The 26,106-nt window shown below is 47.5% G+C and overlaps 1 protein-coding gene across 1 annotated transcript in view; it reads left to right on the top strand.

Annotated features, from left to right (window-relative positions):
- CPLANE1 (ciliogenesis and planar polarity effector complex subunit 1) overlaps window positions 1-26,106 on the top strand; it is a 2,360,818-nt gene that overhangs the window by 2,262,745 nt on the left and 71,967 nt on the right. The window contains exon 52 of the mRNA XM_086960545.1: window positions 2,423-2,589. Within this exon, the coding sequence (XP_086816671.1) occupies window positions 2,423-2,589 (167 nt within the window). The remainder of the gene's footprint in view (window positions 1-2,422; window positions 2,590-26,106) is intronic.

Here is a 26,106-nt window from a genome sequence, read left to right as displayed (position 1 = left end):
AACGGCGTTGCTTGACGCCAATTCCGACGCCGATGGAGCCTTTCTATCCCTATGTCCAGCCTCCTTATTTTTGGCCTGTACATCAGCCTTCGGAGGACGGGGAGGACTGGGAGGGGTCTGAGGACTCTCTCACAACTCAGTGTGAGTATGACCCGGACTGGGCAGAGGAACTGGGGGATGCCAGTGGTTTGGACACCTCTCCTGACCTGGCATGCTCAATCCTCCTACCGTGGCTACGTTGGCGACTTCAAGTTATGCAGTGGTGTTGCGTAGGGCGGCAGAGGCCCTCCATCTCCCTACAGTGGCCGTCAGGACTAACCTCCTGAAAGAAGTGCTTCAGCCAGCAGCTACCTCTACGGAGCCACTGCTGCCCTTTAATGATGCACTTCTGACGTTCTTTTCGGCACCTGGTCCAGGCCCAACACCGGGGCTCCTGTGGATAGGAACGTGGCCCGATGCCATCTCCCAACCCCCAGCGATCCCATCTTCCTCTCCCAACACCCCACCCCTGAGAGCTTGGTTGCCCAAGCCTCAACATCCCAGAGCGCATTCCCTACCGCACAACCGGACAGGGAATCCAAGACTTCTTATGTTCCTTCTTTCTTTGGCCCAGCATGGCTTTGCTTTGGGCACTATCAAAGGGCTATTTTTCTGCTATTTTGGCCTTTCTTAGGCTCCCATATCAGCCTTCTCTTTTCAAGTCTCCTGTTGTAAATAGATTTCTCAAAGGCATTACTCATCTTTTCCCTCCTATTCTGTTTGTAATGCCACAGTGGGACTTGAATCCGGTTCTTACATATTTAATGTGCACTCCTTTGAGCCTCTTCGCAAATATCCTCTTCATCTGCTGACTTTGAAGACTTCTTTCCTCCTTTTCTATCTGTCCATCTGGACAAGGTTGTGCTCAGGACACGTAAATCCTTTCTGCCAACGGTTGTCACTGGCTTTGCCCACCTTCTTTCCGCCTCCGCATCCTTCTAGAGAGGAAGAGAGGCTCCACCGTCTGGACCCAAATCGTGCGCTCTTGTTTTACTTGAACCGCACACAACAGTTCCGGGTGGATGACCAGCTCTTTGTTGGCTACATTAGCGCCAAAGAAAGGTTGGGCTGTAAACATGCGGACTAACTTCAGATGGGTCGTCTTGTGTATTACAGCCTGTTATTCTCTGGATAAAAAGGAGCCTCCCGTGGCGCTGCGCGCCCATTCCACCAGGGCGAGGCTGTCACTACGGGATGAGGGGTCCCCTTACAAGACATCTGTCAGGCAGCTACATGGGCCTCGTTTCACACTTTTACTAAGCACTACTGCCTGGACAGCCAAGTCCGGAGAGACGGCTTCTTTGGCCGTTCTGTTCTCCGGGACTTCCTGGTGTGATCTTGGTTCACAGAGCCACCACTGGGGTTGGTATTGCTGGGGTATCTATTCAAAGATAAGGAATCTATCAATATGTGTTTCTTTCAGATGAACAAGTTACTTACCTTCGGTAACGATATATCTGTAAGAAACATTAGTTAGTGATAGATTTCTTACCACCCCACCCATCCTCCCCGTTCTGCGAACTGATTTCTAGGGTTAAGGTTATCCCTTTCAGGGCCCTAGTTTCAAGGCACCTGTGGTCAGTATCTTGATTGGCTCTGCGTTTCTGGCGCGTAAACTCATGTACAGAACTGATGTTAGCACGTGAGGGCGGCGTCTAAGTAGCTGCTGCAACGTCCTCTCCGCAACCACGACGCCAACAACGAACGCGGAGCCGCACAATGCCGCCTTCCTACGCGCAGGGGTACTGCTGACTACGACTTTCCGGATCCAGTCTGATGCCTGGGTAAAGAATCTATCACTACTAATGTTTCTTACAGATATATCATTACCGAAGGTAAGTAACTTGTTCATCTCAACCATCAAGTCATTTTCAATTAATCCATTCAAGTGTTACAGGCTGTAGGATTCTGGAATGCCTATGAAATCTTGTTTACTCACAAGTCTTAATATTCATGTTGCTGGAAGAGTTTGTTTTCTGTAGGTGACCAGTCGCCAAAATAATATTTACTAATACATCGTTTATTTAGTTCCTGCATTTTATCTGTGAAATTGGTGGGTATGATTTGAAGCAACTGGATTGTGGGAGCCTTAAATCGGATTGCTGAGGCCAGTACCTTTGGGTTTGACTGCAGTGAAGCAAATGGCTCGAGCTGTCATTGTCTATGATCCTCTAAATTCAATATGATTTTTCTATATAGTTAGACAATAAATAGATCATCATAAACTCAGTTTCCAGAAATATCTTACTGATAGACTCACCGTTGTTACATTAAGTATACCTGTTAAGATGACTCAATAGCTTCAGAACAATTTACAGAATTCCATTACTGTGTATAATAAGTTCTGAGATTCAAAGGTTTATCATTTTTCTTGTTGACGTAGACATAGCATATTATAGACCCGGGAGAGAAATTTTCAGAAAATCGACAAAACAAGCAGCAGTATGCCAAACAGACGACAATGGATTAGAGAATGAAGATAGTGACTCTCTTAGTCATTGGGAAGTGCCTGATGAAATCGACAGAATTCTAAACAGCAGTCAGAATGCAGTGAGTATTTTGTGGATTGTTAAAATAAAATCTACTGGAGTAATTCTCTTGCAACATGCTCCTTGACCCTGTTTGAAGTGATGTTTTAACTGTTCTTTTTTGTTTTGTGTCCAAAACTATTAATTACAAATTTCAAACAAAAATATATTTATTTCATTAGTTTTTACAGGAACTCTACTTCAATACAAAGGCATCCATTCACAATTCATAAAACAATATCAATTTAAAAGATGAGCCATATTTTCAGATAGATAGAATAATTATGGTTGTCGAGCTACATAAATTTCAACAAGGAGATTTGAAAAATAAAAAATATAAATCTAACAGCTTGCTCTTGAGTTTCTCTTGCATACTGAATAGACATCAGAGTTTCAATATTAACATACCGGATGGATTCAAGTTCATTTCCTTTTTAATCAGACTAGGGACAAAAAAAATGTGTTGAAAATAATTTTACAGTTTAAGAAAGGATCAAAAAACATTTGTTTAAGCGAAAACAAATCTTTACTGAGGGAGGGTTAAACAATATATGTAGTGCATCCTCATACGATTCAACTGAAAATTTGAAAATATAATGGATTGATACATTTCTTTTGAAGATGTAATAGTAGGGGAGAAAAAAAAGAAAAGAGAACATAGTTCATGTCCTGTACCTTGGACAGCCTGAATTAACTTGGATCTCTTTCCTTTTGATCCAGGCATTTTCTTGTATTGCAAGTAAGCCAAATTTAAATTTCCTAAAACCTTTATGTACAGAAGGTCATATATGGCTTTCAAATAAAATTGCAATACCCCACATCTTGCTAATAAACAACTTGGGTGCCAACTTTTAATCTGAAGATTTTGATACAAATCATAATAAAAGCTTTTTAGCCACACTTTTTTTTCCATAACCCTAAGGTTTTATCATTTTTATGTTCGAACACTTCTTCGCACTTGAATCCTAATTTATTTAACCAAGAAGTAAATGTTTTAGACAACAAATACATCTGATTTCATGCATTTGTAAATTCTTTACAAATACTTTTTTTAAATAAATTTTGAGGACTACTAAAAATACAACAGGCATAACAAATGATCTGATAAAAAGCCTTATTTGCAAAGGTCCTGTTAGACCTAACTCAAGACGAATCATTTTGATGGAACTAGAACTTAAGGCCTAAAAAGTGTATTCATCACCAAAGAATAATAATCAGGCTTAATGGCTGAGTTGCAATTGCATGGAGTCCAACAATGGAGATTTTAGCAGTATAGGTTTCAAGAAGGGATTGTACGACACTTGTGTAGGAGGCTGGCTCAGTATATAGACCCCAAGGCTCCCAGGTACAGAGTGGTTAAACCATAGGACTCCCACCCACTATGGATTGCACCAACTAATATCAATGTCCAACAAAATAAATAGATGAATGTCAACCCAATAGTTGTCTGTTTTCAAATTTTCTTTATTCTTCTTTATTTTGTGAAAAAGCACCAGGCAGCCAACACGTTTCTTTCTTGTGAAAAGAACTTCGTCAGGGCTATTCTTCTAGCGGTGGTAAAATGCTATTAATCTAACGCGTGTTCACAGATGACTTGGTTGGGGATTCCCCTGTCCCTCCCTTGTTCTTTCAAGCCACCTCAAACGTCCTTACCGGCTATTATGACTATTATTCCAATTGCTCTAATATCCCTTCTGTCTTCAACCTCCTTCCTAGTAACTGGCTACTGTGCCCGTGTCAGTATTTTTCTAAACCGCAACAATATCTCTTCACAGGTGCTCGAGCTCCATTGGATGGACATTCATCTATTTATTGTGTTGGGCGCTAATATTAGGTGGCGCAATCCATAGTGGGTGGAAGTCTATGTTGATCATTGGAATCGCCCCTTGGGAACAGCGGGGGTAGTGGAAGTGCACACCAAGAGAGCCAATAGCTCGTACATTAGTCAAACTTTGGAAGGGCAGGTAGGTAGTGCCTAGGGAGAGGTGCGTCACACACACTTGGTTGTGAGTGTACGGTTGTGTTGTTCCCTTTTGTTGCTGTAAACATCCATAGGATACCACAGGATAAGTCACAGTTGGGTTTTTACTGTTCTAAAACCCTTCCCAAGGGGCTCCAAAGGAACCACTAAGATCAAAGAAGGTTGGAGAACCACCCCACCTGTGGATACACAGGAACCCAGGATACCTCCACCAGGGAGGCTGCGTGCATAGGTGTGAAGTGGTATCAGGATCACTCGTTGATGCCAGTGTAGGATCAGCAGCTACTTAGGGTCGAAGACCAGGCTGGTGGAATCAGGATGTGGAATCCAGATGAGCAGAGCCTGAAAGCAGAAGGTACAGAGTCCCAACCATTTACAGGTGACCAGGAGGCACTGGAGCAAAAAACAGCCATTTTTGAGGTTCTTGCCATATCACAGTGAGGTTGAAGCAGCAGCTGTGGAGACCAGGCAACAATACAGGAGCCGTCCAGAAGCTATCCCACACCGGTCGACAAGTGCAGGAAGGTCAGTGGCCGACAGGACCAACAACAAGCCTTGGCAAACGCAAACACAAAGCTGCTGTGTTGCAGACCAGCAAGGTCTGTGGGACTAACCTAGCATGGGAAAGTCAGATCCGGACCTCAGCACACAGGAGAGCCAGCAGGAATCGTTGGCTCCCCCTCATGGACCCTTTGACAGCATGCACAGGGATTCGCAAGGAAGCCTCAGCGGCACACAGGAGATGAAGGTCCACTATGCAGATGATGCAGGCAGGACATAATTCTTGGAGCCGTGCAATTCTGGAGGCTAGGGCTTCTTGGAGCTTGTAGATCTTCCTCGAAGAAAGCTAACAAGCCTTGGCAACCGCAAACAGACGCAGTGCAGTGGGAGGTGGTTCCGTTGGCTGGAGAGGGATTACAGTCGTCCAGGTTGTAAGGAAGACTGGTAAGACTTCTGGAGAACCAGTAACCCACCACCTGTGTTGCAGAGCCGTGCGATGCCCGTGGGACAACAGGATCATCAAACCGGTTATCGACTTAGAGGTACTTGCAGTTGCAGAGAAGTGACTCCTTCACTCCAAAGGAGATTTCTTCTGGCTTGCATGCAGTCAAAGTCTTTGTGGACTCAGAGGATGAATGCCTATGGGGTTGCAGAAACTTGAGTAGTGTGGAGACAACATTGCAGCAGAAATCTTCTCAACAGGAGCAGTCTTGTCTTTAGTCCTAATGCAAAAAGAAAAATTGATGGACAGAATGCAGAACAATGTCATACATTCACCCCAGTACAGAGACCTGGGCCTAAATCCATTGTTTTTGTGTTCACCATGCCATTCCAGTTTGGACCCAGCCATATGCAAATCAGTCTTGACCCTGCCCCCAATGGGGACAGTCCAGCCGAACTGCCAGGCCAGGTCCTTCTTGGACTGGAAACAAGCATCCTAGGACCGGTTTCGGACTTTCAGCCCTCATCAGCCAGGATAGCTTGACTCCAGTGGTATGGTGAGCACGGGACTCACGTCTGGGCATACCTGTCCCACTCAGGGTGACAAATGCAAAAAAAACTATTGATGGACAGAATGCAGAACAATGTCATACATTCACCCCAGTACAAAGGTCTGGGCCTAAATCCATCGTTTTTTTGTTCACCATGCCATTCAAGTTTGGATCCAGCCTGGCTGGTGAAGGCTGATGCCCAGGACGCTTGTTTCGGGTCCAGGGAGGACCTTGCTTGGCAGTTCAGGCTGGACTGTTCCCATAAAGAACAGGTTCCAAACTGGGGTGGTGTGGTGAGCAAAAGGATGATGGATTAAAGCCAGATCCTTGTGACTGGGGGTGAATGTTTGCATTACCTAGCAATCCGTCCATCAATTGTTTCTTTTGCATATTGTCTTTATTCCTGGCACGAAGAAACAGCAGAATTTCAGTGTCCACCAGCAGAAGAGTCTTTAAACAATCTTCAGATGACAGGCAGTGGATTCTTGAAGTTGTTGTCGGAATGAAACTAAGGACGCACCCTCAGGGGAGCCCGTGGGTAACCCTAAAAAGGGAAAAAGACCTCTTGTGCGGTGACCCACCTATCCGGGGGATCAGGGATGCTACTCAGCTGGCCTAGCTACCTGGGGCCAAGATTAAAAATGGCAGAATCAAGTGACCACCTGGAGGAGTTGGACAGGGGAGTGGCCACTCCCCTGTCCTTTGTGTATTTAAGCGCCCGAGCGGTAGCCAAGGATTCCGACCTGGGCACAGCTTGTTTATGCAAGGAAGGCACCAAATGTGCTCTTCAATGCAGTCTGGTGGCTCTCGGAAGAGTCCCCACCCTACCTAATTCAATGTGGTCACACCTCTCCTTCACAGGAAATCTTTTGTTCAGATTCCCCTGCCCGAGTTAGGCTTATCAGCAGGGGGCAGAATACTGTCTAGGGTTGGCAGTAGCGCAGGCTGGCAGGCAGACTCGGTAAGGCTGCACAGGTGGGTATTGGGGGATCATCTAAGGAGCCCCCCATACATGGCATCATGCAACTAACACTGAAATTGGTGTGGTTGCCTAATTCCAACATGTTTGATACCAAAGATGATCATGTTGAGGGTAGCCATTATGTAGCTCTACATCTCGACTTGTCAGTGTCCACTACATACCTTAAAATGACTGCCCCACACTTACAATCCCAGAAAATGGAGTCCGGTGTAGAGTAGAGGTACCTCTACTCATGCAGGGAAACTCACAATCTTAGAACCATGCATCCTCCCCTTGGGCTGAAGGACCTACTTCAGGGGTGACTTATAGGCTAAAAGTGCAGTGACCAGGATATAAGGGAAGCCTTATATCTAAAGTGAAAGGTGCTAGCACATGTCATGCAGACTCAGATGACAGCTCTACAGACACAGTGTGCATGGACTCCCATGGGTGGCATAATACATGCTGCAGCCCATGGGAGACCTGTGGTGTACCAATGCCCTGGTTACCTCAGTACCATATACAAGGGACTTATAGTGGTAAACCAGTATGCCCATTGTGGGGTGTACAAAGTGCTTATCAGCAAATTTAGAGGAAAGAATTCTATCACTGGGGGTTAGGATCCCAGTGAACTAAAGTCAAAACACACTGACACCAGGCAAAAACTGGGGGTGTAGAAGGCTGGTTTAGTATATGGTGCTCACTTATGTAAGTGTAGCACCCTGCACTAATCCAGACAACACTTATGGTGATTTTAGTGGTCCTAGAAAATCTTATAAAGCTCTCTAAGTGGTAGCTCTGGAGAGCAGCCTTCAGGCTTAGTCCAGAAGTACTGTAAATCAGCTTGTTTTACCAATACTAATCATATAGTGTTGGGTAAGTGAAAAAGAACCACACACTGTAGTTCTAAAAATATGTATTTTATTATAAACACTCAATAACACATTGCAATATCTCCTACCCAGAGGGATAACCACAAAACACAAAATACTTTAGTACTAGAACATGTAAGTAGCACAAATGCACAGTGGTCTCCAGGGAGAGACCAAACCATATACTAATAAAGTGGAATGGGAGCTACGACCTAAGTCAAGACTGGACCCATTAGATGTAGAAGAGCTGGGGACCCAAGGATCCACCCGGAAGTACCCAGGAACTCCACAAGGCGGTGTGCAGAGAGGGAACACGACTGCAGGCTCAATACAAGTCAATGGGTAAGTTGCGGTTGCAGTTTTTAAGAAAAAAGGACCCCACCTAGAGGGCCCTGAAGAAACCTTGTAGAAGATGGAGGGTTGAAGAGTCACCCCACCCATGGATTCCCTGGGAACCCGGAGACCGACACTATGGAAGCTGGGTGCATAGGTGTGATGTGACTAACCCTTGGCAAAGCACTATGCTACACTCGCGTAGTTTGCAAAGTTTGCGCTACTGCGCAAAGTGCGAATTGCACGTAGCTCAGTGCAAACACGTGTAGCATAGAGTAGCGTAGTGCAGCGGTAATTTTTTGCTTGCTCGCGGTCCTCAACGTCAAGTTGGCGACCGCGAGCAAGCAAAATGACATCCCCGCGAGACTTTTTGCTCGTTCGTGATCAGCAACATCAAGTTGCCGAACACGAGCGTGGAAAATAAACCTCCCGGGGATATTCTCAACGCATGAAGGTCAGGTTTCTCATTGCGAGTGGTCGCGTATGCTCGCGACCAGAAACTACCAGTCCGCGTTGAGAAAGCTGCCGCTCAAGTAGAAATCTACTCGAGCTGCAGAAACGCCTGCTTAAACTGTGCAAGATGCAGTTGGCAACGATTGCACAGTGCAAACAGCACTTTGCACAGTGCACTTCGCAGTTTGCGTAGCTACGCGTAGTTCGTTAAGTGCACTCGTTGTAGCTACGCGTAGCGCTACTTTGCGAACTACGCCCACCCTTAGACGTGACGTCAGAAAATACCGTAGACCAAAATTGAGGACTTCGGTGAAGATTCTGCTGGTGAAGAAGGTGAAAGAGTCCGGTGGAACTCAAAGTTGGATTCAAGATATGAGTGAGGTACCTGCAGCAGAGAAGACAGAGTCTATGCCACTCAGGAGTGACCAGGAGGCACAGGCGATGAATGCCCACCGATGTAAGAGATGCAAGAGAGGTGACGGTGGAGCTCGAGCTGTGTGGACCAGGCTACACTGTGGAAGACTAGGAGCAGTTTATGAGCTGTCCCACAGTGGATGTCAAGAGCCAGGAGGCCGGTGTCCGCCGAGAACACCAAAAAGCCTTTGCAATGGCAACAAACTTAGTATACGAAAAAGGTGCGGTGTCGGGACCAGCAAGGTCCACATGACTCACCATGAGCAGATAAGTCAGAGCAGGCCCAATCAAGCAGGGGTGCCTGCTGAAGCCAAAAAAGACCCTCAAGTGTACCCACAGGCCGAAGCACAGGAGTAGCAAGAGGACCTCGAGCAGCTCACCAAATGATGAAGGCCTGCGTTGCAGAGTATGCAGTGCAGGCGAAGATCTTGGCTGCAGGGGATGCCTGAGGGTGGAGCTTCTTGTAGCACGAAGATCTATGGAGGACAGAGTCAACAAGCCTTGGCAATGACAAGACGACGAGACCTTGGTGGTCCAAGCCTCAGCTTCCCAAAGCGCGTTCCCTACCGCACCTCGGGATAGGAAATCCAAGAGGCTGGATTAGTTTGGCAAGAAACTGTTTTCATCTGCCAGCTTAGGGCTGCGGTTGCTGAACACCGCATGCCTCTTGGGCTGTCATACCCACGCTCTGTGGGACATGGTTGAGCAGGTGCTGCCCAACTTCCCGGAGGAGGCCCAGGCAGTTCTCTCCCAAGCGATTGCGGCCTGGAGAGATGCAGCAAAGTTCACCATACCTTGTGGGATGGATACCGCCGACTTACTGGGCAGGTCGATTTCCACAACGGTGGTGCTTCAGCACCACGCCTGGTTGAGGACAACTGGCTTCTCAGGGGATGTCCAGAACACCTTGATGGACATGCCCTTTGAAGGCATTCGCCTTTTTGGCAACAAGGCAGATAGGAGCCCTTCAAGGACTTCCGGGCTACGGCCAAGTCATTGGGCCTATCGGCCGCTCGGCCTCCTTCGCCTTCTGCTTTTCGCTCCTTTCGAGGCCACGGAAGGGGCGCCCCACAGCGTTCGCAAAGCCACAGGCCACAGAAGAAACAACCTCAGTTTTGCCACGGACGTGGGAACCGTCAAGGTGATTCAGGGGGCCAAAGGGCGGGCAGTCCACTTCCACCCCGCAACATCCACTTCAAAGCATTCCTAGTCCGACCTATCAGACCCATCAGACGCCAGGGGGTGGACTAATACGCCATCATCTCCACTACTGGTGCACCATCACTTCGGACAAGTGAGTGCTGCAAATTGTCCAAAGGTGCTACTCCCTCCCCTTCGAGGCAACCCCTCCAGCCATGCCACCTCAGTACCACCGTATGTCCGGGGATCGCTTGGCGCTTCTCCAGCAGGGAAGTTGCGGCCCTCTTGGCCATAGGGGCCATTGAGCGCGTTCCGATGCCAGAAGTAGATCGTCGTTGTTATTCCCACTACTTTCTGGTTCCAAAGAAGGACAAGGGCCTGTGTCCTTTCTTAGACCTTCGGAACGTCAATCGCTTCCTCCGGAAGGAGAAGTTCAAGATGCTCACGCTGGCTCAGGTCTTGTTTGCCCTAGACCCGCAAGACTGGATGGTGGCGTTGGACTTGCAGGATGCCTATTTCCATACCCCTGTCCTGCCTGCCCACAGATGCTACCTGTGATTCATGGGAGGCCACGAGCATTTTCAATTCACTGTGCTCCCCTTTGGCCTTACCAGAACCCCTCGGGTGTTCACGAAAGTGATGGTGATGACCCTTCGGCTGCTGGATTTGATTGCCTCCTGCATCCTGCTTGTGGATCATGCATATGCGGGCTCTGCAGTGGCACCTGAAGTTCCAGTGGGCACAACATCAGGGCAACCTGTCCGATCATGTCCAGATCTCGGAGGGCACTGCACGGCATTTTCAGTGGTTGCTCATGAATTGCGATTGGGTCAATGGCAGATCCCTCTCCCTTCCCCAACCATAGTAGACAGTTGTGATAGACGCTTCCTTTCTGGGATGGGGCGGCCACATGGGGGAGGCGGAGACATGGCGCAAGGTCTCTTTCAGCAGTGTGGAGAGCCTTGGTTAGATCTGTTCGCCACCGAAGAGAACGCGCAATGTCATCAGTTCTGCACGTTGGAATTTTCAAGGCGGCACTCGCTCTGCAACGCTTTTCGTCACACGTGGAGTTGCGGTCTTTTGTACGCCTTTTCGCCTATACCACTTCTGCCCAGAGTACTGAAGAAGATCAGGCCCGACCGGGCCCAAGTTATTCTTGTGGCTCCGGACTGGGCTCGAAGAGTATGGTATTCTGAGCTACTCAGTATGAGCATCGATCCTCCGATCTGTCTGCCTCAGACAAGTATACATACAGCTTCATCATTCACATTAAATTATAATCTAAAATAACATTCTGTTCCAACATACATTTGAATATTCTTCATAGTAGACCCCTACATATTACTTTGAGCTTGACCCCCTTCTACTAGAGGAGTCCAAATCCTCAACCCCCTTTTACGCCATTTTATACCTTTCCGTTTATAAATGGCAGCCTCCAAATTAGAGATTGCTAATAGCCTGGCTAGCCACTGTTGGAAGTTCGGTGCTATAGGATCCAACATTGCTGAGGCAATGCACATTCTTAAAACCGCCACAGCAATAAAAATGAGTTCATGTCCTGTTCTAGGGTTACTAGGATCTGCAGCCCGTAATAAGATAACATCGCTAGACAGAGCTATATCACTTTGCAGTACTGCGCACAGAATTTCTCTATATCTTGTTTTAAGGATATTAATCCATCACATGTAGAGAAGATATGTACACAATCAGCATTATATAACCTACATCTTGGGCGACATGTTCCCTTGCCGCTCCCCCACATGACAATTTTATCTGGCGTATAATATAAGAAAAAACAAGTTTTGTAAAGCTGTGCTTAATTTTGTTGACATGAAAATTGTTTGAGACATTGAGTAACATAGTTAAATTCAACAATAGGTATTCCGATTTTTCCCTGCCATTTCTGTGAAGTTTTCTCCAAATCATCCGGAAACAGCGCATTTATAAGGGAGTATATTCCCGCAATAGTGCTTTTTTTAGTGTGAGTTATTGTTTCCACTATAGTTATTTTTTCAGGCAATACCCTTCCCCCACCTTTCGTGTCAAAAAGTCTCTAATTTGAAGGTATTTAAAAAAGTCCTGCCAGTCCAATTGGAAATCTTTTTTAAGTGCTTCAAAGGATTGTATCTCTGAAGGGGAGAAGAGGCAGCCTGTCTGAAATATACCCGCCTCATTGCATTTGTGAATACAGATATCTCTAAAGATTTCCGGAAGAACTGGGTTGTCCCTTAGGGGGGTTGTAAAATGATATTCGCCCTATGCCCAGCATTCTTCTCACAGCCTCCAATACCTTAAACCCACTGTAAAGCGTTTTAAATGTGACTTTTTTATGATAGCTATCGTGCAAATGTTGCTATAGATATCCTCTACTTTTACTATCGAGAATTAGTTGAAAGATAGATGGCGTGTTGCACCCGAGCTCCTCCTGTATCCCGATATTCTGTAGTAGCTCACTACTACATAATAGCTCAGATGCCCAGTAATAAGCTTTTAAATTTGGGATAGCTAATCCTCCTCTATCCTTGGGAAGAGTAAGAAATTTATAAGCACCCCGGGGTTGCGAGTACGCCCAAATAAAACTTGACTGAATGAGTTGAAAATTCTTGACATATTGATCTGAATAGATACAGGATTTTAGGGAAGAAGACCATTTTCACTGCACTAACTCTACCAATAGTAGAGAGATGTAGATTATCTAAGCGACGGAGATCTTTCTGCATCTTTCTGCATTGAACCCATCATTGGTTTTAAGTTTAGGTTCCACCATATTCTCAAGTTTAGATGAAATACAGACTCCTAAGTATATAGCCTTTTCTACCACTAGGGAATCGCTCATCTTGCTTTTATTGTTCAATACAATCTGCGTTTTCCCTTGGTTGAGTGCATATCCGGATACTAGTCTGAAATTGTTAGCCTCGCTTTCAATAACAGTCATGGCTGTGTTAAGATCGGCTGTTACAATAGCTATATCGTCGGCATATGCCAAGGATTTGGTCGGATACTCTTGCGAAAAAATAGGAGCTATTTCTCTATTTCCTTCTAATCTGCGAATGAAGGGATCGATGTAGATCGCAAAAAACAATGGTGAGCAAACGCAGCCCTGACTTGTTCCTCTGGATATTATTAATTCTTTAGTTAGGCTGCTATTCACCATTACAAATGCCCTGGGGTTGACGTACATTTTTTGCACTACCTGAATAAAGCCTTTTTTAATTCCAACCCTAGGCATAGAAGCCCACAGAACTTGCCAGGAGACCCTATCAAAAGCCTTCTCAGCGCCAAGAAGGACCAATGCCATAGGGTCTCCTGCAACTTCCGTACTATCAAATAGGGTGATCACTCTCTGGATGTGGTTAATAGTCGATCTCCCCGGTACAAAACCATGCTGGCACTTAGCAATTACTTTATGGATAATAGGGGCAATTCTATTCACCATAACTTTCAAATATATTTTTGAATCCGCAACAATAAGAGTAATAGGGTGGTATGAGCCTAGCTGCTCTGGAGGTTTGTTCTTCTTGGGGAAAATAACTATCTTTGCCCTGGACCAGGAGTTTAGAGGCTGGCCACCTTTAAAATGTGTATAATTAAATCAAGTAAAATACTTTTGATTTGATCTACAAAGACTAGCTAGATAGAATTCCGAAGGGATACTATCCAATCCGGTTGCTTTCCCTTTCAGCAGGTTTTTGATTGAAATTAAGAATTCTTCTATGTTAGGGGCCTCCTCTAAAGTAGTCTGATTCTTCATCATCAAACGTGTTGTTAGCTCCACGATCTAAGTATCTTTAAATATTTGCTAAATCCCCCCTCCCCTCTGTGGATACTTGACTATGGTTGCCCCCAACTTTTTGCCTAGTGTTTAGCTGGTTTTCGACTTAGTTGGCCTGGGATCCTGCTATTCAGGACCCCAGGCTATCTGCTCTCTCTGTAAAATGGACTCCATGTACTGTAGGTACATACCTAATTGGATATTGGGTCACCCTTGTGAGTCCCTGTATAGTGTACCATAGGTACCCAGGGTATAGGTGCACCCAAGGCCTACCAGGGGCTGCAGCATGTATTGTGCCACCCTTGCCTGGCCACTCAAATAGACACTACTGGCTGATAACTCAGCTGGGGCAAGGTCGTGTAATCACCCCTTGCTTAGGTGTAGTATTCCTATACCTACTTACATATAGACACATAGTAACCTATAAGTCACTCCTTTGCCAGGCCTTAACAATCCTGAAGGCAGAGTGCTTGGTTATATGTGAGATGGTGCTCTAGCATGAGCTGAGCCTGTCTGCAGCTTTCGGAACCATGTCCTTATAGCTGTTCTATGATATTGCCATACCATATACTCTTAAGTGCATTATAATCCTCGCAGTTAATGCTAACTTTGGTTTGGCTTTATCAAAACATGTCATGTAAGGTGTCATACACTTTGGAATACTACCCCCTCGCCAATTCTGGCGACGGGGGTAGCATTTCACCCTTCTAGAGGGAGAAGACAGGTTAGGTCTGACTATCCCGGTTAAAGTTAACCAGAGCCCCAGCATCACAAAATGGATTCTGCTGCCACAGACGCAAGTCTGACCTCCTGCTGCTGGGAGTCCTTCCAGTCACGGAGGTTTGTACATTAGGTTTCCTGTTTGAGGAGGTGCGAGCACCACCCCAGACAGGAGGATGTGTATTGGGACAGGGAGGGCTCAATAGAATCAGACACTGCCTGGAGCACTCTAGGTGCTCCATGCATACCCCAGTTCAAACCGGTTGCTGGGGCACTCCAGACCCAGCTCTGGCGTGAAACTGCACAAAGGAAAGGGGGTGTAACCACCCCCCTTCCTGGTCCCACCCAGAGGAGGGACCTAGTGACCAAACAAGCCCCCTTTAGTTGTATAAAGGTAGGAGCTGACCCAGGAGACTTTAGATTAATCCTGGAATCGAACTGAAGACGAAACTCTAGACCCTTCTGTAGGAAGGTGGATACCTGACTATGGTTGCCCCCAACTTTTTGCCTGGTGTTTTGCTGGTTTTCCGACTTAGTTGACCTGGGACCCTGCCAATCAGGACCCCAGGCCTACTGCTCTCTCTCTAAAATGGATTCCATGTACTTTAGGTACATATCCAATTGGTACTGGGCCACCTTATCAGACCCTGTAACTCAGGGCATAGGTGTACCCAGGGCCTACCAGGGGCTGCAGCATGTATTATGCAACCCCTGGCTGGCCATCTAAATCTGACACAACTGGCTGCACGACAGCTGGGGCAAGGTGGTGTAATCACCCTTTGCTTTAGATATAGTATACATATATCTAACCCTAAAATGGACACACAGATTCCTATCAGTCACTCCTATGGCAGGCCTTGACAATCCTGAATGCAGAGTGCTTGGAATCGTGTGAGATGGTGCTCTGGCATGAGCTGAGCCCGTTTGCAGCTTGCGGAACCAAGTCCTAATAGCTGTTCCATGATAACGCATACCATATACTCTTAAGTGCATTATAATCCTCGCGGTTATATGCTATCTTTGGTATCGCTTTATCAAAACATGTCGAGTAAGGTGTCATACGAATTGGAATACTAACCCCTCGCCAATTCTGGCGACGGGGTTAGCATTCCACCCTTCTAGAGGGACACGACATGTATGTAACTGTGAACCCCGGTTAAAGTTGACTCGAGCCTCAGCATCACAAAATGGATGCTGCCACCACAGATACAAGTCTGACCCCCTGCAGCTGGGAGTCCTTCCAGCGAGGGGAGCTTGGACAAAGGGTTTCCTGTCAGGGGCGGTGCTAGCACCATCCCAGACAGGGTTTTGTGTATCCTGGGTAGGCAGGGCTTTAGAGGAAGGTGACTGCAAGTGGCACCCCGGTGCTCACTATGCATCTGCCGGCTAGAACCAGTTCCAGGGGCACACCAGCCCCTGAGCTGGGGAAAGTCCGGCATGGGAGAGGGGTGTAACCACCCCCCTTCCTGGTCCCACCCATGGGAGGACCTAGTTGCGTGCCAGCCCCTTTTCCTAGTATAAAGATAGGAGCGGGCCCCCTTCCAAATTAGATCATCTTTGAATCCTGAAACTACTTTCTACGAAAGGAACTCTCGACTTCTTCTCAAGATTTCTCTCTTGTGGCTAAGGAGTAGTCACCCTGCACCCGCAGGCACCATCCAAGAACACTGCGGTTTGCTGCACGTCCTTCCTCCGGAATCCGACTGACCAGCACGACGAGACCTGGCTTCCCTGGCACCTCTGACCTCTACCCACATCGTCAGCTCAGCTGAGATCCGTGGGTGCGACGAGACCTCGAGGGACCGGCCATCTTTAAGACTGCACGACGCTTGCCCAGCACGACCGCCGAGGGATCCTCGAGTGAGTGCTTTAGGGTCCGAGAAGCCCCAACCCTGAGCAGCTCCAGCACCGAAGTTCAGCCCTCCAGCATCCACCAGATCTGCGTGGGGCCCTTCTGCTTTTTGCTGCTCACCGCGTTGTCTGGCTACTAGCCTGCTGGCTTGTGGCCTTCCCGACGACGACATCAACACTGCTGGTCTGGTTGCTCTAGACTGGCCCTTGCTCCCCTCCAAAAGAGGAGCACCCCGGACCCTCCTGGTCCACTCCAGACGCCATTTTAAGTCCACCGCGTGGGCTTGCATTTGCCAAGACTTGTTGCCCCAATCCTGGGTCCAGCGACGTTGACAGCAGATACCATCGTGGGACAGCTCGCACCTCCATCCTGGTCGCCGACAACGCCTCCTGGTCAGTGAGACTGCAGATCCCAGCGTCGCCCACTCACCTGGTCGAGGTGACTTCAGCCGGTGCCATCCTGGTGCCCACCTAATCACTGGCTAGTGATTCAGAACTTGGTCCCCTCTGCTTATAGGTGTCTTCCATCTTCGATCCAGGCTTGGATCACTCCGAACTCCAACACTGGTCGCCTGCCAGCAACTTCTTCTTTCAGGCTCCATAGACTGCAACGAGGATTCCCGACGTCTTTCCAGACCTATGCAGCCGCAGCCCCTGGGCTAGGTAACTTCGGTATTTCGGAGCCCCAGCATAGCCTCACTATCCAAGGGTCCAGATCCTTTTTCGTTTCAGCTCTACCTAGTCGGATTCGTCCGATATCACTAACTTTGTAAATCCTAGCATCCATAGACTTTGTTCCGCATCCCGCGTGAGAATGCACACTCTGCACCCGATCTCCCTAGGCCTCCTGCTAGTAATCTGAAGGTTCAGTAGTCAAGTCCTAGCGATCCCAAAGCCTATTAGCGTAGTACTTACCTGCTAGTAATTTCGCATTCCACTTTTAGAGTATATGGTTTTTCGTGCCCCTCGGGTATTTGTGTAAATTGTACAACTTTGCGTATTTTCTTAAGAGCTTTGTATTGTGCTTAGCACCCTGCCCTCATAAAGAGTCCAGGGTTGTTGTGTTCTAAATAAATATACTTTTATTTTCATAACAACTTGTGTGGTGTCCTTTCACTTGTTGTTCAAGGGGTATATGTGATGGTATAACAGCTGGCTTAACACGCCCTCTAGAGTCTAGCCTAAAGACTGCTCTTGTCCATGCTACTAGGATAGCTGGTCTATCGGTTGACTTACAACCAATCATCAATAAGGGTTGCTTGGACTGATACATAGTGATCACTAGAATAGTGAGCACTGCATATCAGGCCAACTTCTCATACCTTCGACATTCAACTGAAGACTGAAGAAATATCCCTTGTGGCCAAGGAGTGACCACCCTGGGCAACTAAGCACCATCCAGCAACTCGACGGCTTGCTTTGTCCCCGTTCCTGCCAGAACCCGAGTACAGAGCCTGACAAGACCTCGACTCCCGGATCCCTCTGACCCCACTGCACGACTACAGCGCAGCTGACCCCCGTGGAAGGCGTCGGGACCCGTGGAAGCACGTAAGTTGGAAAGTCTTCAACTTGCTAACAGCGCAGATCTTGAGTCCTCCTTGAAGCTGTGCACTGGGGACTGAGACACCCCGACACCGAGCTCCACCTGCATCGAAGACCAGCCCCCCACACTCCACGAGATCTGCGTGGGGCCCTTCTGCTTGTGTCCTGCTCAACGCGTTGTCCGGTTGCTGGCCCGTTGGCTAGTAGTCCCTGGTGACAATCCTTTTTGAAACTCCATCGTCGGTCTGGTTACTCCAGACTGGCCCTTGCTTCCCTGAAAAGGTGAAGTACCTCAGACCCTCCTGGTCTACACCAGAAGTCGTTTGTGTATCCTGCGTGGGTTGCCTTTGCTTAGGCTTGTTGGCGCCGATCTTGAAGCCGACCCCTCCATCTGCGAGGACCTTCGTGGGACAGCTCCTCTCCAGCACCTGGTCATCCTCGACGCCTCCTGGTCAGCGTGGCTGCAACTACAAGCTTCACCTCAGCACATGATTGCTCCTTGACGATGTCCTGGTTCCTCTCTGGTTCCACCCGGTCACTGGCTAGTGACCTAGACTCTGTCCCCTCTGCTTTCAGGTCTTCTTCAACTCTGATCCACCATTGGATCCACCCGGACACCTTCCTCCTGGTCGCCTGCAGCATCTTTCTTCACAGGCTCCATAGACTTCAACGGCGAAACCCGACACATATTCACACCTATGCACCCGCTTCCTGTGGGTGAGGTAACGCAAGTACTTTGGTGTTCTCAAGGGTATTGACTATCCAAGTGTCTAGGTTTTTAGTTGTATCCTTCTAGCTAGACCAGAAGTGTCCTAAATCTCCATTTACTTACCTTCTAAGTTTCCATTGACTTTCTATTGACTCTCGCGTGAGTGTACTGACACTGCACGCGCCACCTGTGGACCTCCTACTCCTAACCTAAGGGTCAGATAGTGTAGCTCCAGCGATTCCCTAGGCCTCTTCCTTTCCCAAGTCGTGGTTCTTATACCACTTACTTAGAATATGGTTTTACGTGCCCCTAGGGCCTAACTGTAAATTGTGCTATTTAAAGTATTTCTAAGTGTAACTTGTTATGTGCTTTTGCCTCTGATCTCATAAAGAGTTCAGAGGAGTGTGTTAGTAAATAAATACATATATATTTTATATATATCCTGTGTGGTGTCCTTTCATTTGATATTCAAGGGGTTACATATGATAAAACAGCTGGCTTTACACGCCCTCAAGAGTCTTTTAGCCTAAGACTGTTCTGTCCACGCTACCTCTAGGATAGCTGGTCTATGAGGTTGACTTTACAACCATCACCATAAGGGTTGTTTGGACTGGTGCAAGGTGTTCACTAGAATAGTGAACATCATATACCAGGCCAACTTCTCACATTGGTGTGCAGCGGTTGGGATTAGAGCTTGCTGTTGTTTTACCACTTGTAATCTTGAGATATCATTTGAAAGATCACATAGGTACCAATAGGTACATATAAAAACAAGTCTTAGTATACTTAAGTTCTACTTAACTTAGCTGTTGTAGAGCCTGGGCCTAGCACACCCTGACTACAACTACTAGAGAGGTTCTTTAGAAAAACATATAGTGTAGGTAGGTGCAACACCTCCACCTCACTAGAAACCATGTCTCAGACAGGGAACCCCAGTGGTCCTCTGCCTGTAGAAGTAGATCCCTGGCAGACTGCTTCGAGATATGAAGACTTAGCCTTCCAAGGATTGAGACAATTGTGTACTTCTAGAAGGCTAAACCATGGTTCAAACCCTACCCTCAAGTTCCTGGTTGAGCTCTTAGAAGAATATGATGCTCAACATCCACTTAAGACAGGTGACACAGGCAGTGCAGATGAAGTCTTTCCCTCCTCAGATTATATTACTGATACCCCAGTACCAGATGAGGAAGAAGAAGAGGGAGAAGGAGATGATTCTGATCTTGAGACAAACAGTCAGGTCTTAGTCAGAAGACTTAGTCAGGCTTACTTAAGCATAAATGGGAGTCAGTTTGGGCAGCCCTCATACAGACCCCCAAGTGGGCTTAACCAGAAGCAGAGAAGAGGAAAATCCCAGTCCAGGGACTCTTTCCAATCTCATGCTTCAAATGGCTCTCATGGCCATGCTCAGAGGGATGACCTCCCCTCAGAGAAGGGAACATGAGGCCAAAATTAGAGAAGCTGCTCTTAGGATTGAGAGACAGGAACTTGAGGTTGCCCTGGCCAAAGAGAAGCTTGCTTGTGCTAGAGAGCATAGAAAGAGTGGGTTAGAACCCACTGGTGGCAGCAATATCCCTAAGGATAAAGATAGGTCCTATGATACTAGAAACCTAAGCAAGATTGTGCCCCCCTACAAAGAAGGGGATGACATCCACAAGTGGATAACTGCTTTGGAGAGGGCCTGCAAAGTGCAGCAGGTACCCCAAAGTCAGTGGGCAGCAATCTTATGGCTCTCCTTTTCAGAAAAGGGTAGAGACAGGCTCCTCACAGTTAGTGATGGGGATGCTAACAACTACTCTGTCCTGAAGAGTGCTCTGATTGATGGGTTTGGCTTAACCACTGAACAATATAGGTTGTTGTTCAGAGATACCCAGAAGACACAGACTTAGGACTGTACTGATTTTATAGATTGGGCTACTAAGGCTCTGGAAGGCTGGGTATTGGGCAGCAAAGTACAGGACTATACAGGATTGTACAATTTGATTATGAGGGAGCAGATCCTTAGTAATTGTCAAAACCAGCTTCTACACCTGCACCTGGTGGACTCTGATCTGACCTCTCCACAAGAATTGGGTAAGAAGGCAGACAAAAGGGTCAGAACCAGGATTAGGCCTAAAAATCAGGGTGGTGACCAGAAGAAAGATTCTACCAAGCCTCAAGAGAAAGGTGGGGATAAATCTAAAAGCAAGACTTCCTCAGGGCCCCAAAATTCCAATGATGGGGGTGGGTCCCAAAATCCTTCCTCTACAACTAAGAAACCTTATTGCCATGCTTGTAAAAAGCCTGGCCACTGGAAGACTGACAGCAGTTGCCCCAAGGCCATAAATAAGGAAAATATTCCTCCAAGTAATACTCCAACACCTCCTTTCTGATAGATACATCTGCCGTGTGGATTCCTCACCTTGTGAATATCCCCTTGCGTCAGCAACATTCGGAAATTCTTTTCGAAGCCTCGCGCCGACGTGGACTTGGACCTCATAGAGACACGGCATCGCATGCAACTCCGCTGACGTCACCGACGCCTACTATAGGCCCACGCCGGCGTGATGACATCAGTTCCCTTTTTTCCGCGTCGTCGACGCTAACGGTTTTGGGATGCTCTGTAGCTTCTAGTTACTCTGTTGCTGTATTTCTTCGTTTCTCTGTTCTCTTGCCTCTTTGTTCGATAATATGTCAACAAAGAAGACGGGTTTTAAGCCCTGCAGGGGATGTGGAAAGATGATGTCCGTTACGGACCCACACCAGGACTGTATTTGGTGTTTGAGCTCCGACCACGACGTGGATGGGTGTTCGTCGTGTCAAAAGATGAATCCAAAGGCCCAGCGAGAAAGGGAGTCTAAGCTTCTTGTGGCTAAACTGAAGGCCGATAAAGTTAGGAAATCTTCGAAATCCCATTCGAAGAAGTCGAGGTCGAGAACGAGGGAGGCGTCGGCTTCGAGGTCTTCGTCGGATCACGCTTCGAGGTCACGTAAGAAGCATAAGACGAGGAGACATGAGTCTCGACGTCTTTCGGGTGATAAGTCTGGCTCGAGGTCGAGATCACCCAAGAAGATTAAATCTAAAGTAATTCCTCCACAAGAGATTTCGGATCAAGAGGGCGAGGCCTCGCCTTCGGAGTCGCAAGTTCATTCTCCGACTCCGGCACCCGATCCGACTCCGGCACCGTCTCCGGCTCAAGAAGAGGTCGATAAAGTTCCTGTGGAGGTTGAGGAATCGACTCCTGTTGTTGAGACAGATTCGAATCTACCTCGAGGTCGACCTGAGCATCCACCTTTTCTAGCTCCAGGTCAGGATCCTTCAGCATTTCTCAACGCTATGTATGATGTTTTCTCAAGGTCTTTGTACACCTCTGGAGCGCCTTTGGGTCCCATGGGTCCAATGGCATTTAATTTGGGGGTGCCTCATTCATATGCCCCGGCACCTTTCATGCCGTTTTTGCCGGCTCCAACCCCGCTGAGCAGTACCAGGCTCCACCGAGGTCGACGCCGATGTCGACGCCGGCTCGTCCGAAGTCGACGACTCCAGCACCGGCATCGCCCGCTCCAAGCAAATCTCTGGAACATCCTTCTAAGCCTTGAGATTCGATTCCGACGTCGGCTCCGGCGCCGTCGAAGTCGACAGTGGATCCGGCTGCACTCCGTGTTAAGCAGAGATCTAGGAGAGAGGCTCAACGTCTCCTGGAAGAGCAGAGGTATTGTGAGTCTCATTCTGACTTGGAAGAAGGTGAGCTGGTTGAAAATTATTTCGAGGATCTAGCAGAGGCTAGTGGTCTTGAGTTTTCTCCAGAGTGGGTTTTACCATCAGGTTCTGATGTACCGTCTAAAGATGTTTAGCCATATCATGTGGTGATGAAAAAAGCAGCTGGACTTTTAGGTTTAAAATTGCCGACTGTTAAATTTAAATTGAATCTGCTTACTGAGGTTCTTCATTCTCCGAGCTCAGCTGTGGAGCCATTGCTCCCTTTTAATGATGCTTTGACTGCACATTGGTGGCAGCAGTGGGATTTGAGCTTGCTGTTGTTTTACCATGCGTATCCTAAGAATATCTTGTGAAAGATCGCATAAGTTAAGGTACATATAACTTAGCTTAGAATACTCTGAGTTCTACTGAACCATCTGTTGTAGCTCCTCAAGGCTTAGCACACCTTGGCTACAACTCTTAGCAAGGGATGAGTAGGTAAACATATAGTGTAGGTAGGTGCATCACTTACACCACACTAGAAGCAGCATGTCAGACAAAGGAGGAAACCCTGAGTCTCCCCTTGTGTCAGTCGACCCTCCACAGGTCATGTCCAGATATGCTGCACTTAGCTTCCAAGAGATGCGACAGATCTGTACATCCAGGAAGCTAAAACAGGGTGCAAACCCTACCATTCCGTTTCTGATTGGTCTCTTAGAGACCTATGATGCTAGGAGGGCTGGTAACACAGAACCTTCTCATCCAGATGGGAATATGCCCCCCCTCGAGGGAACCTTAGGTGACCCTGACCTTATCCATCTCTCTGCAGAAGGTGAAGAGGAGGATGAGGATCTAGAGCCATCTGAGGACGAGGCAGACAAAGGTCCAGTAGTAGTTAGCCAGCTAACTAGGGACAACTTAAGCAGGCACGAGAATGGTACTAGGAGACCCCTGGGGCCCCTCTCAGGCCAGCTTAACATTGGGAATGGACGAGTTAGGTCTCTATCGAGAGGCTCTAACAGATCCGTTCGAACCCACGGCTCTCGGGCTCTTCTCAAAGAGGGATGACATCCCCTCAGAGGAGAGTGTACGAAGCTAAAGTAAGGGAAGTCAATCTGAGGATTGAAAGGGAAGAACTTGACCTGGCCAAAGAGAGACTCGCCTTTGCTAGAGAGCAAGAATTGAGTGGGACAAACCCCACTGGTGGCAGCATTCCCCCAAGGGAAAACAGGAGTTTAGACACTAGACACCTGAGTAAGATAGTGCCCCCCTTTAAGCAAGGGGATGACATCCACAAATGGATGACTGCTTTGGAGAGGGCTTGCACTTTACAGTGTGTCCCCCAGAGTCAGTGGGCAGCTATCTTGTGGCTCTCCTTTGAAGGCAAAGGTAGAGATAAGCTCCGCACTACTAGAGCTGAGGATGCTAACAATTACCAAGTCCTGAAGAATACACTGATTGAGGGGTTTGGTTTAACCACTGAACAGTACAGGTTGATGTTCAGAGACAACCAGAAAACTCAGTCTCAGGATTGGACTGACTTTGTTGATTGTGCCACTAAGGCTTTTGAAGGCTGGCTACTGGGAAGTAAGGTTACTGATTTTAAAGGATTGTACAATCTAATTATGAGAGAGAGCAAATCTTAAGTAATTGTCAGAACCAGTTATTACACCAACACCTGCTAGACTCTGATCTGACCTCTCCCCAAGAATTGGGTAAGAGGGCAGACAAATGGGTCAGAACCAGGGTCAAGCCTAAGAACCAGGGTGGTGACCAAAAGAAGGAATCAACCAAGCCTCAAGAGAAGGGTGGGAATAAATCTTCTGATCAAACCACAGGGTCCCAAAATTCCTCTGAAAAGGGTGGGTCCCAAACTTCTCCCAAAACCCAAAAGAAACCTTATTGTCATACCTGCAAACAGGTAGGCCATTACAAAACTGACAGCAGTTGTCCCAAGGCCAACAACAATAAGGAGAACATACCCCCAAATAAAGCTTCCCAGCCTCCTGTTACTACTAGTAGTAATCCCCCAGGTGGTGGGAGTGCCCCCAAGAATCTGGGTGCATTTTCTTTGGGAGTGCCTGGGGACTCTGGCCTAACCAGGTCCCCTGACTTAGATACTCTTGTCTGTGAGACTGGCATGGGGTTTGCCAACTTCACAACCTGTCCCAACACTTTGGGCAGGTACAGACAGGAGCCCCTCATCAATGGTTCAAAAGTTGAGGCTTACAGAGACACAGGGGCTAGCATCACCATGGTGGCTGAGAGCCTAGTCCCCTCAAGGCAACTTATGCCGGGTGCCACATACCAGGTAGTGAACATTGATGGAGTGCAGAGAGATCATCCCATAGCAGTGGTAAATCTCAGCTGGGGAGGTGTCACTGGTCACAAGAGAGTGGCAGTGTCACCAAACTTGCCTGTAGATTGCCTACTGGGGAATGATTTAGAAACCTCAGCCTGGGCTGAGGTAGAGCAAGAAACCCATTTTAAAATGGTAAACCTCCATGGTAAGGTTAGTGGGGCAGTGATAGCCACAGCCCCAGTCCAAGATGTCCTCCCTGAACAGGTCAGGAGGGCTGTGCCAGTCACAGCCCTATCCCAGAAAGATGCCTTTCCTGAACAGGTTGGCAAGGCTGTGATGGTCACAGCCCAAACCCAAACTGAGTCCCTTCCTGAAAAGGTTGGTGGAGTTGTGATGGCCACAGCTCAAACTCAGACAGATAATAGTGTTGTGAAGCCTGAAACAATGGATCACTCCACTCAAACTGAGAGCATTGAGGAGGAAGAAAAGTCTTCCCCCTCTGTGGTAAATATTTGATTTACCGTCTTAATTTCTATGCAGGTAAGTACTTAAACAAAAATAACTCAATCGGAAAGAAAGAGACAGAGTCCGTGGTGTTAGAGTTCTTAGGGGTTTTATTCCTTAAAAAGGAATGGTACCAGACCGGATATCGTATTCCTGCCACCACAGGGGTGCAGGAAGGGATAGAGCAATATTTTATTGACAATACATAGCTTATATACTTAAATCATATGGTAGAAACCAATACAGTAGGCGTAACAGCTGAGAGAGACAAGATAAGACACACACGTGGTAGTGATACGTAATTAGAAGGCGTGAACTAGGCGTGAACATAGAGGTGTGTGCTAGAAACGTCACATGTAAGTGTCATAAGTGGGTGGCAACAAAAGCAGAATCTTGCAATGTCAGCAGAAATCTGAGGCCTGGATGCGTGCGCAGCTGCATGACGTGTGCATGACGTATAACTGGAGGGTGCAGGGGACTTGACATTTACACCAGCGGAAAGAGACAGAAGTCTGGCATGTCAGATCAACTTGTACCACTATCATATCTGATATCTGATGTTTAGGAACCATATTATCTGGACGGAAAAGGTCTCTGGGGCAGAAGCTATTCTATACTGACTGTGAGTGCATGTATAAGCGTCTAAGTGTCTGCATGAGATGCGAGGGGGGCATGGGCCTTCCATGGTAACAGAGGCTATGAATTACTTGCACGGAGACAGTGAGGCCGGGCCCTTTGCTCTGCAGCTGGGGGATGTTTACTTAAACTAGTAGGCAGGAATGCATTTTCGAGGAGCGGAACAGATAATGCGAAGGTT

This window comes from Lissotriton vulgaris, chromosome 3_1 (assembly GCF_964263255.1).
Source record: "Lissotriton vulgaris chromosome 3_1, aLisVul1.2, whole genome shotgun sequence".
In the NCBI taxonomy this organism is placed as follows: domain Eukaryota; kingdom Metazoa; phylum Chordata; class Amphibia; order Caudata; family Salamandridae; genus Lissotriton; species Lissotriton vulgaris.
The sequence above is the reverse complement of the archived record's forward strand: the minus strand, read 5'-3'. Positions and strand labels throughout refer to the sequence as shown.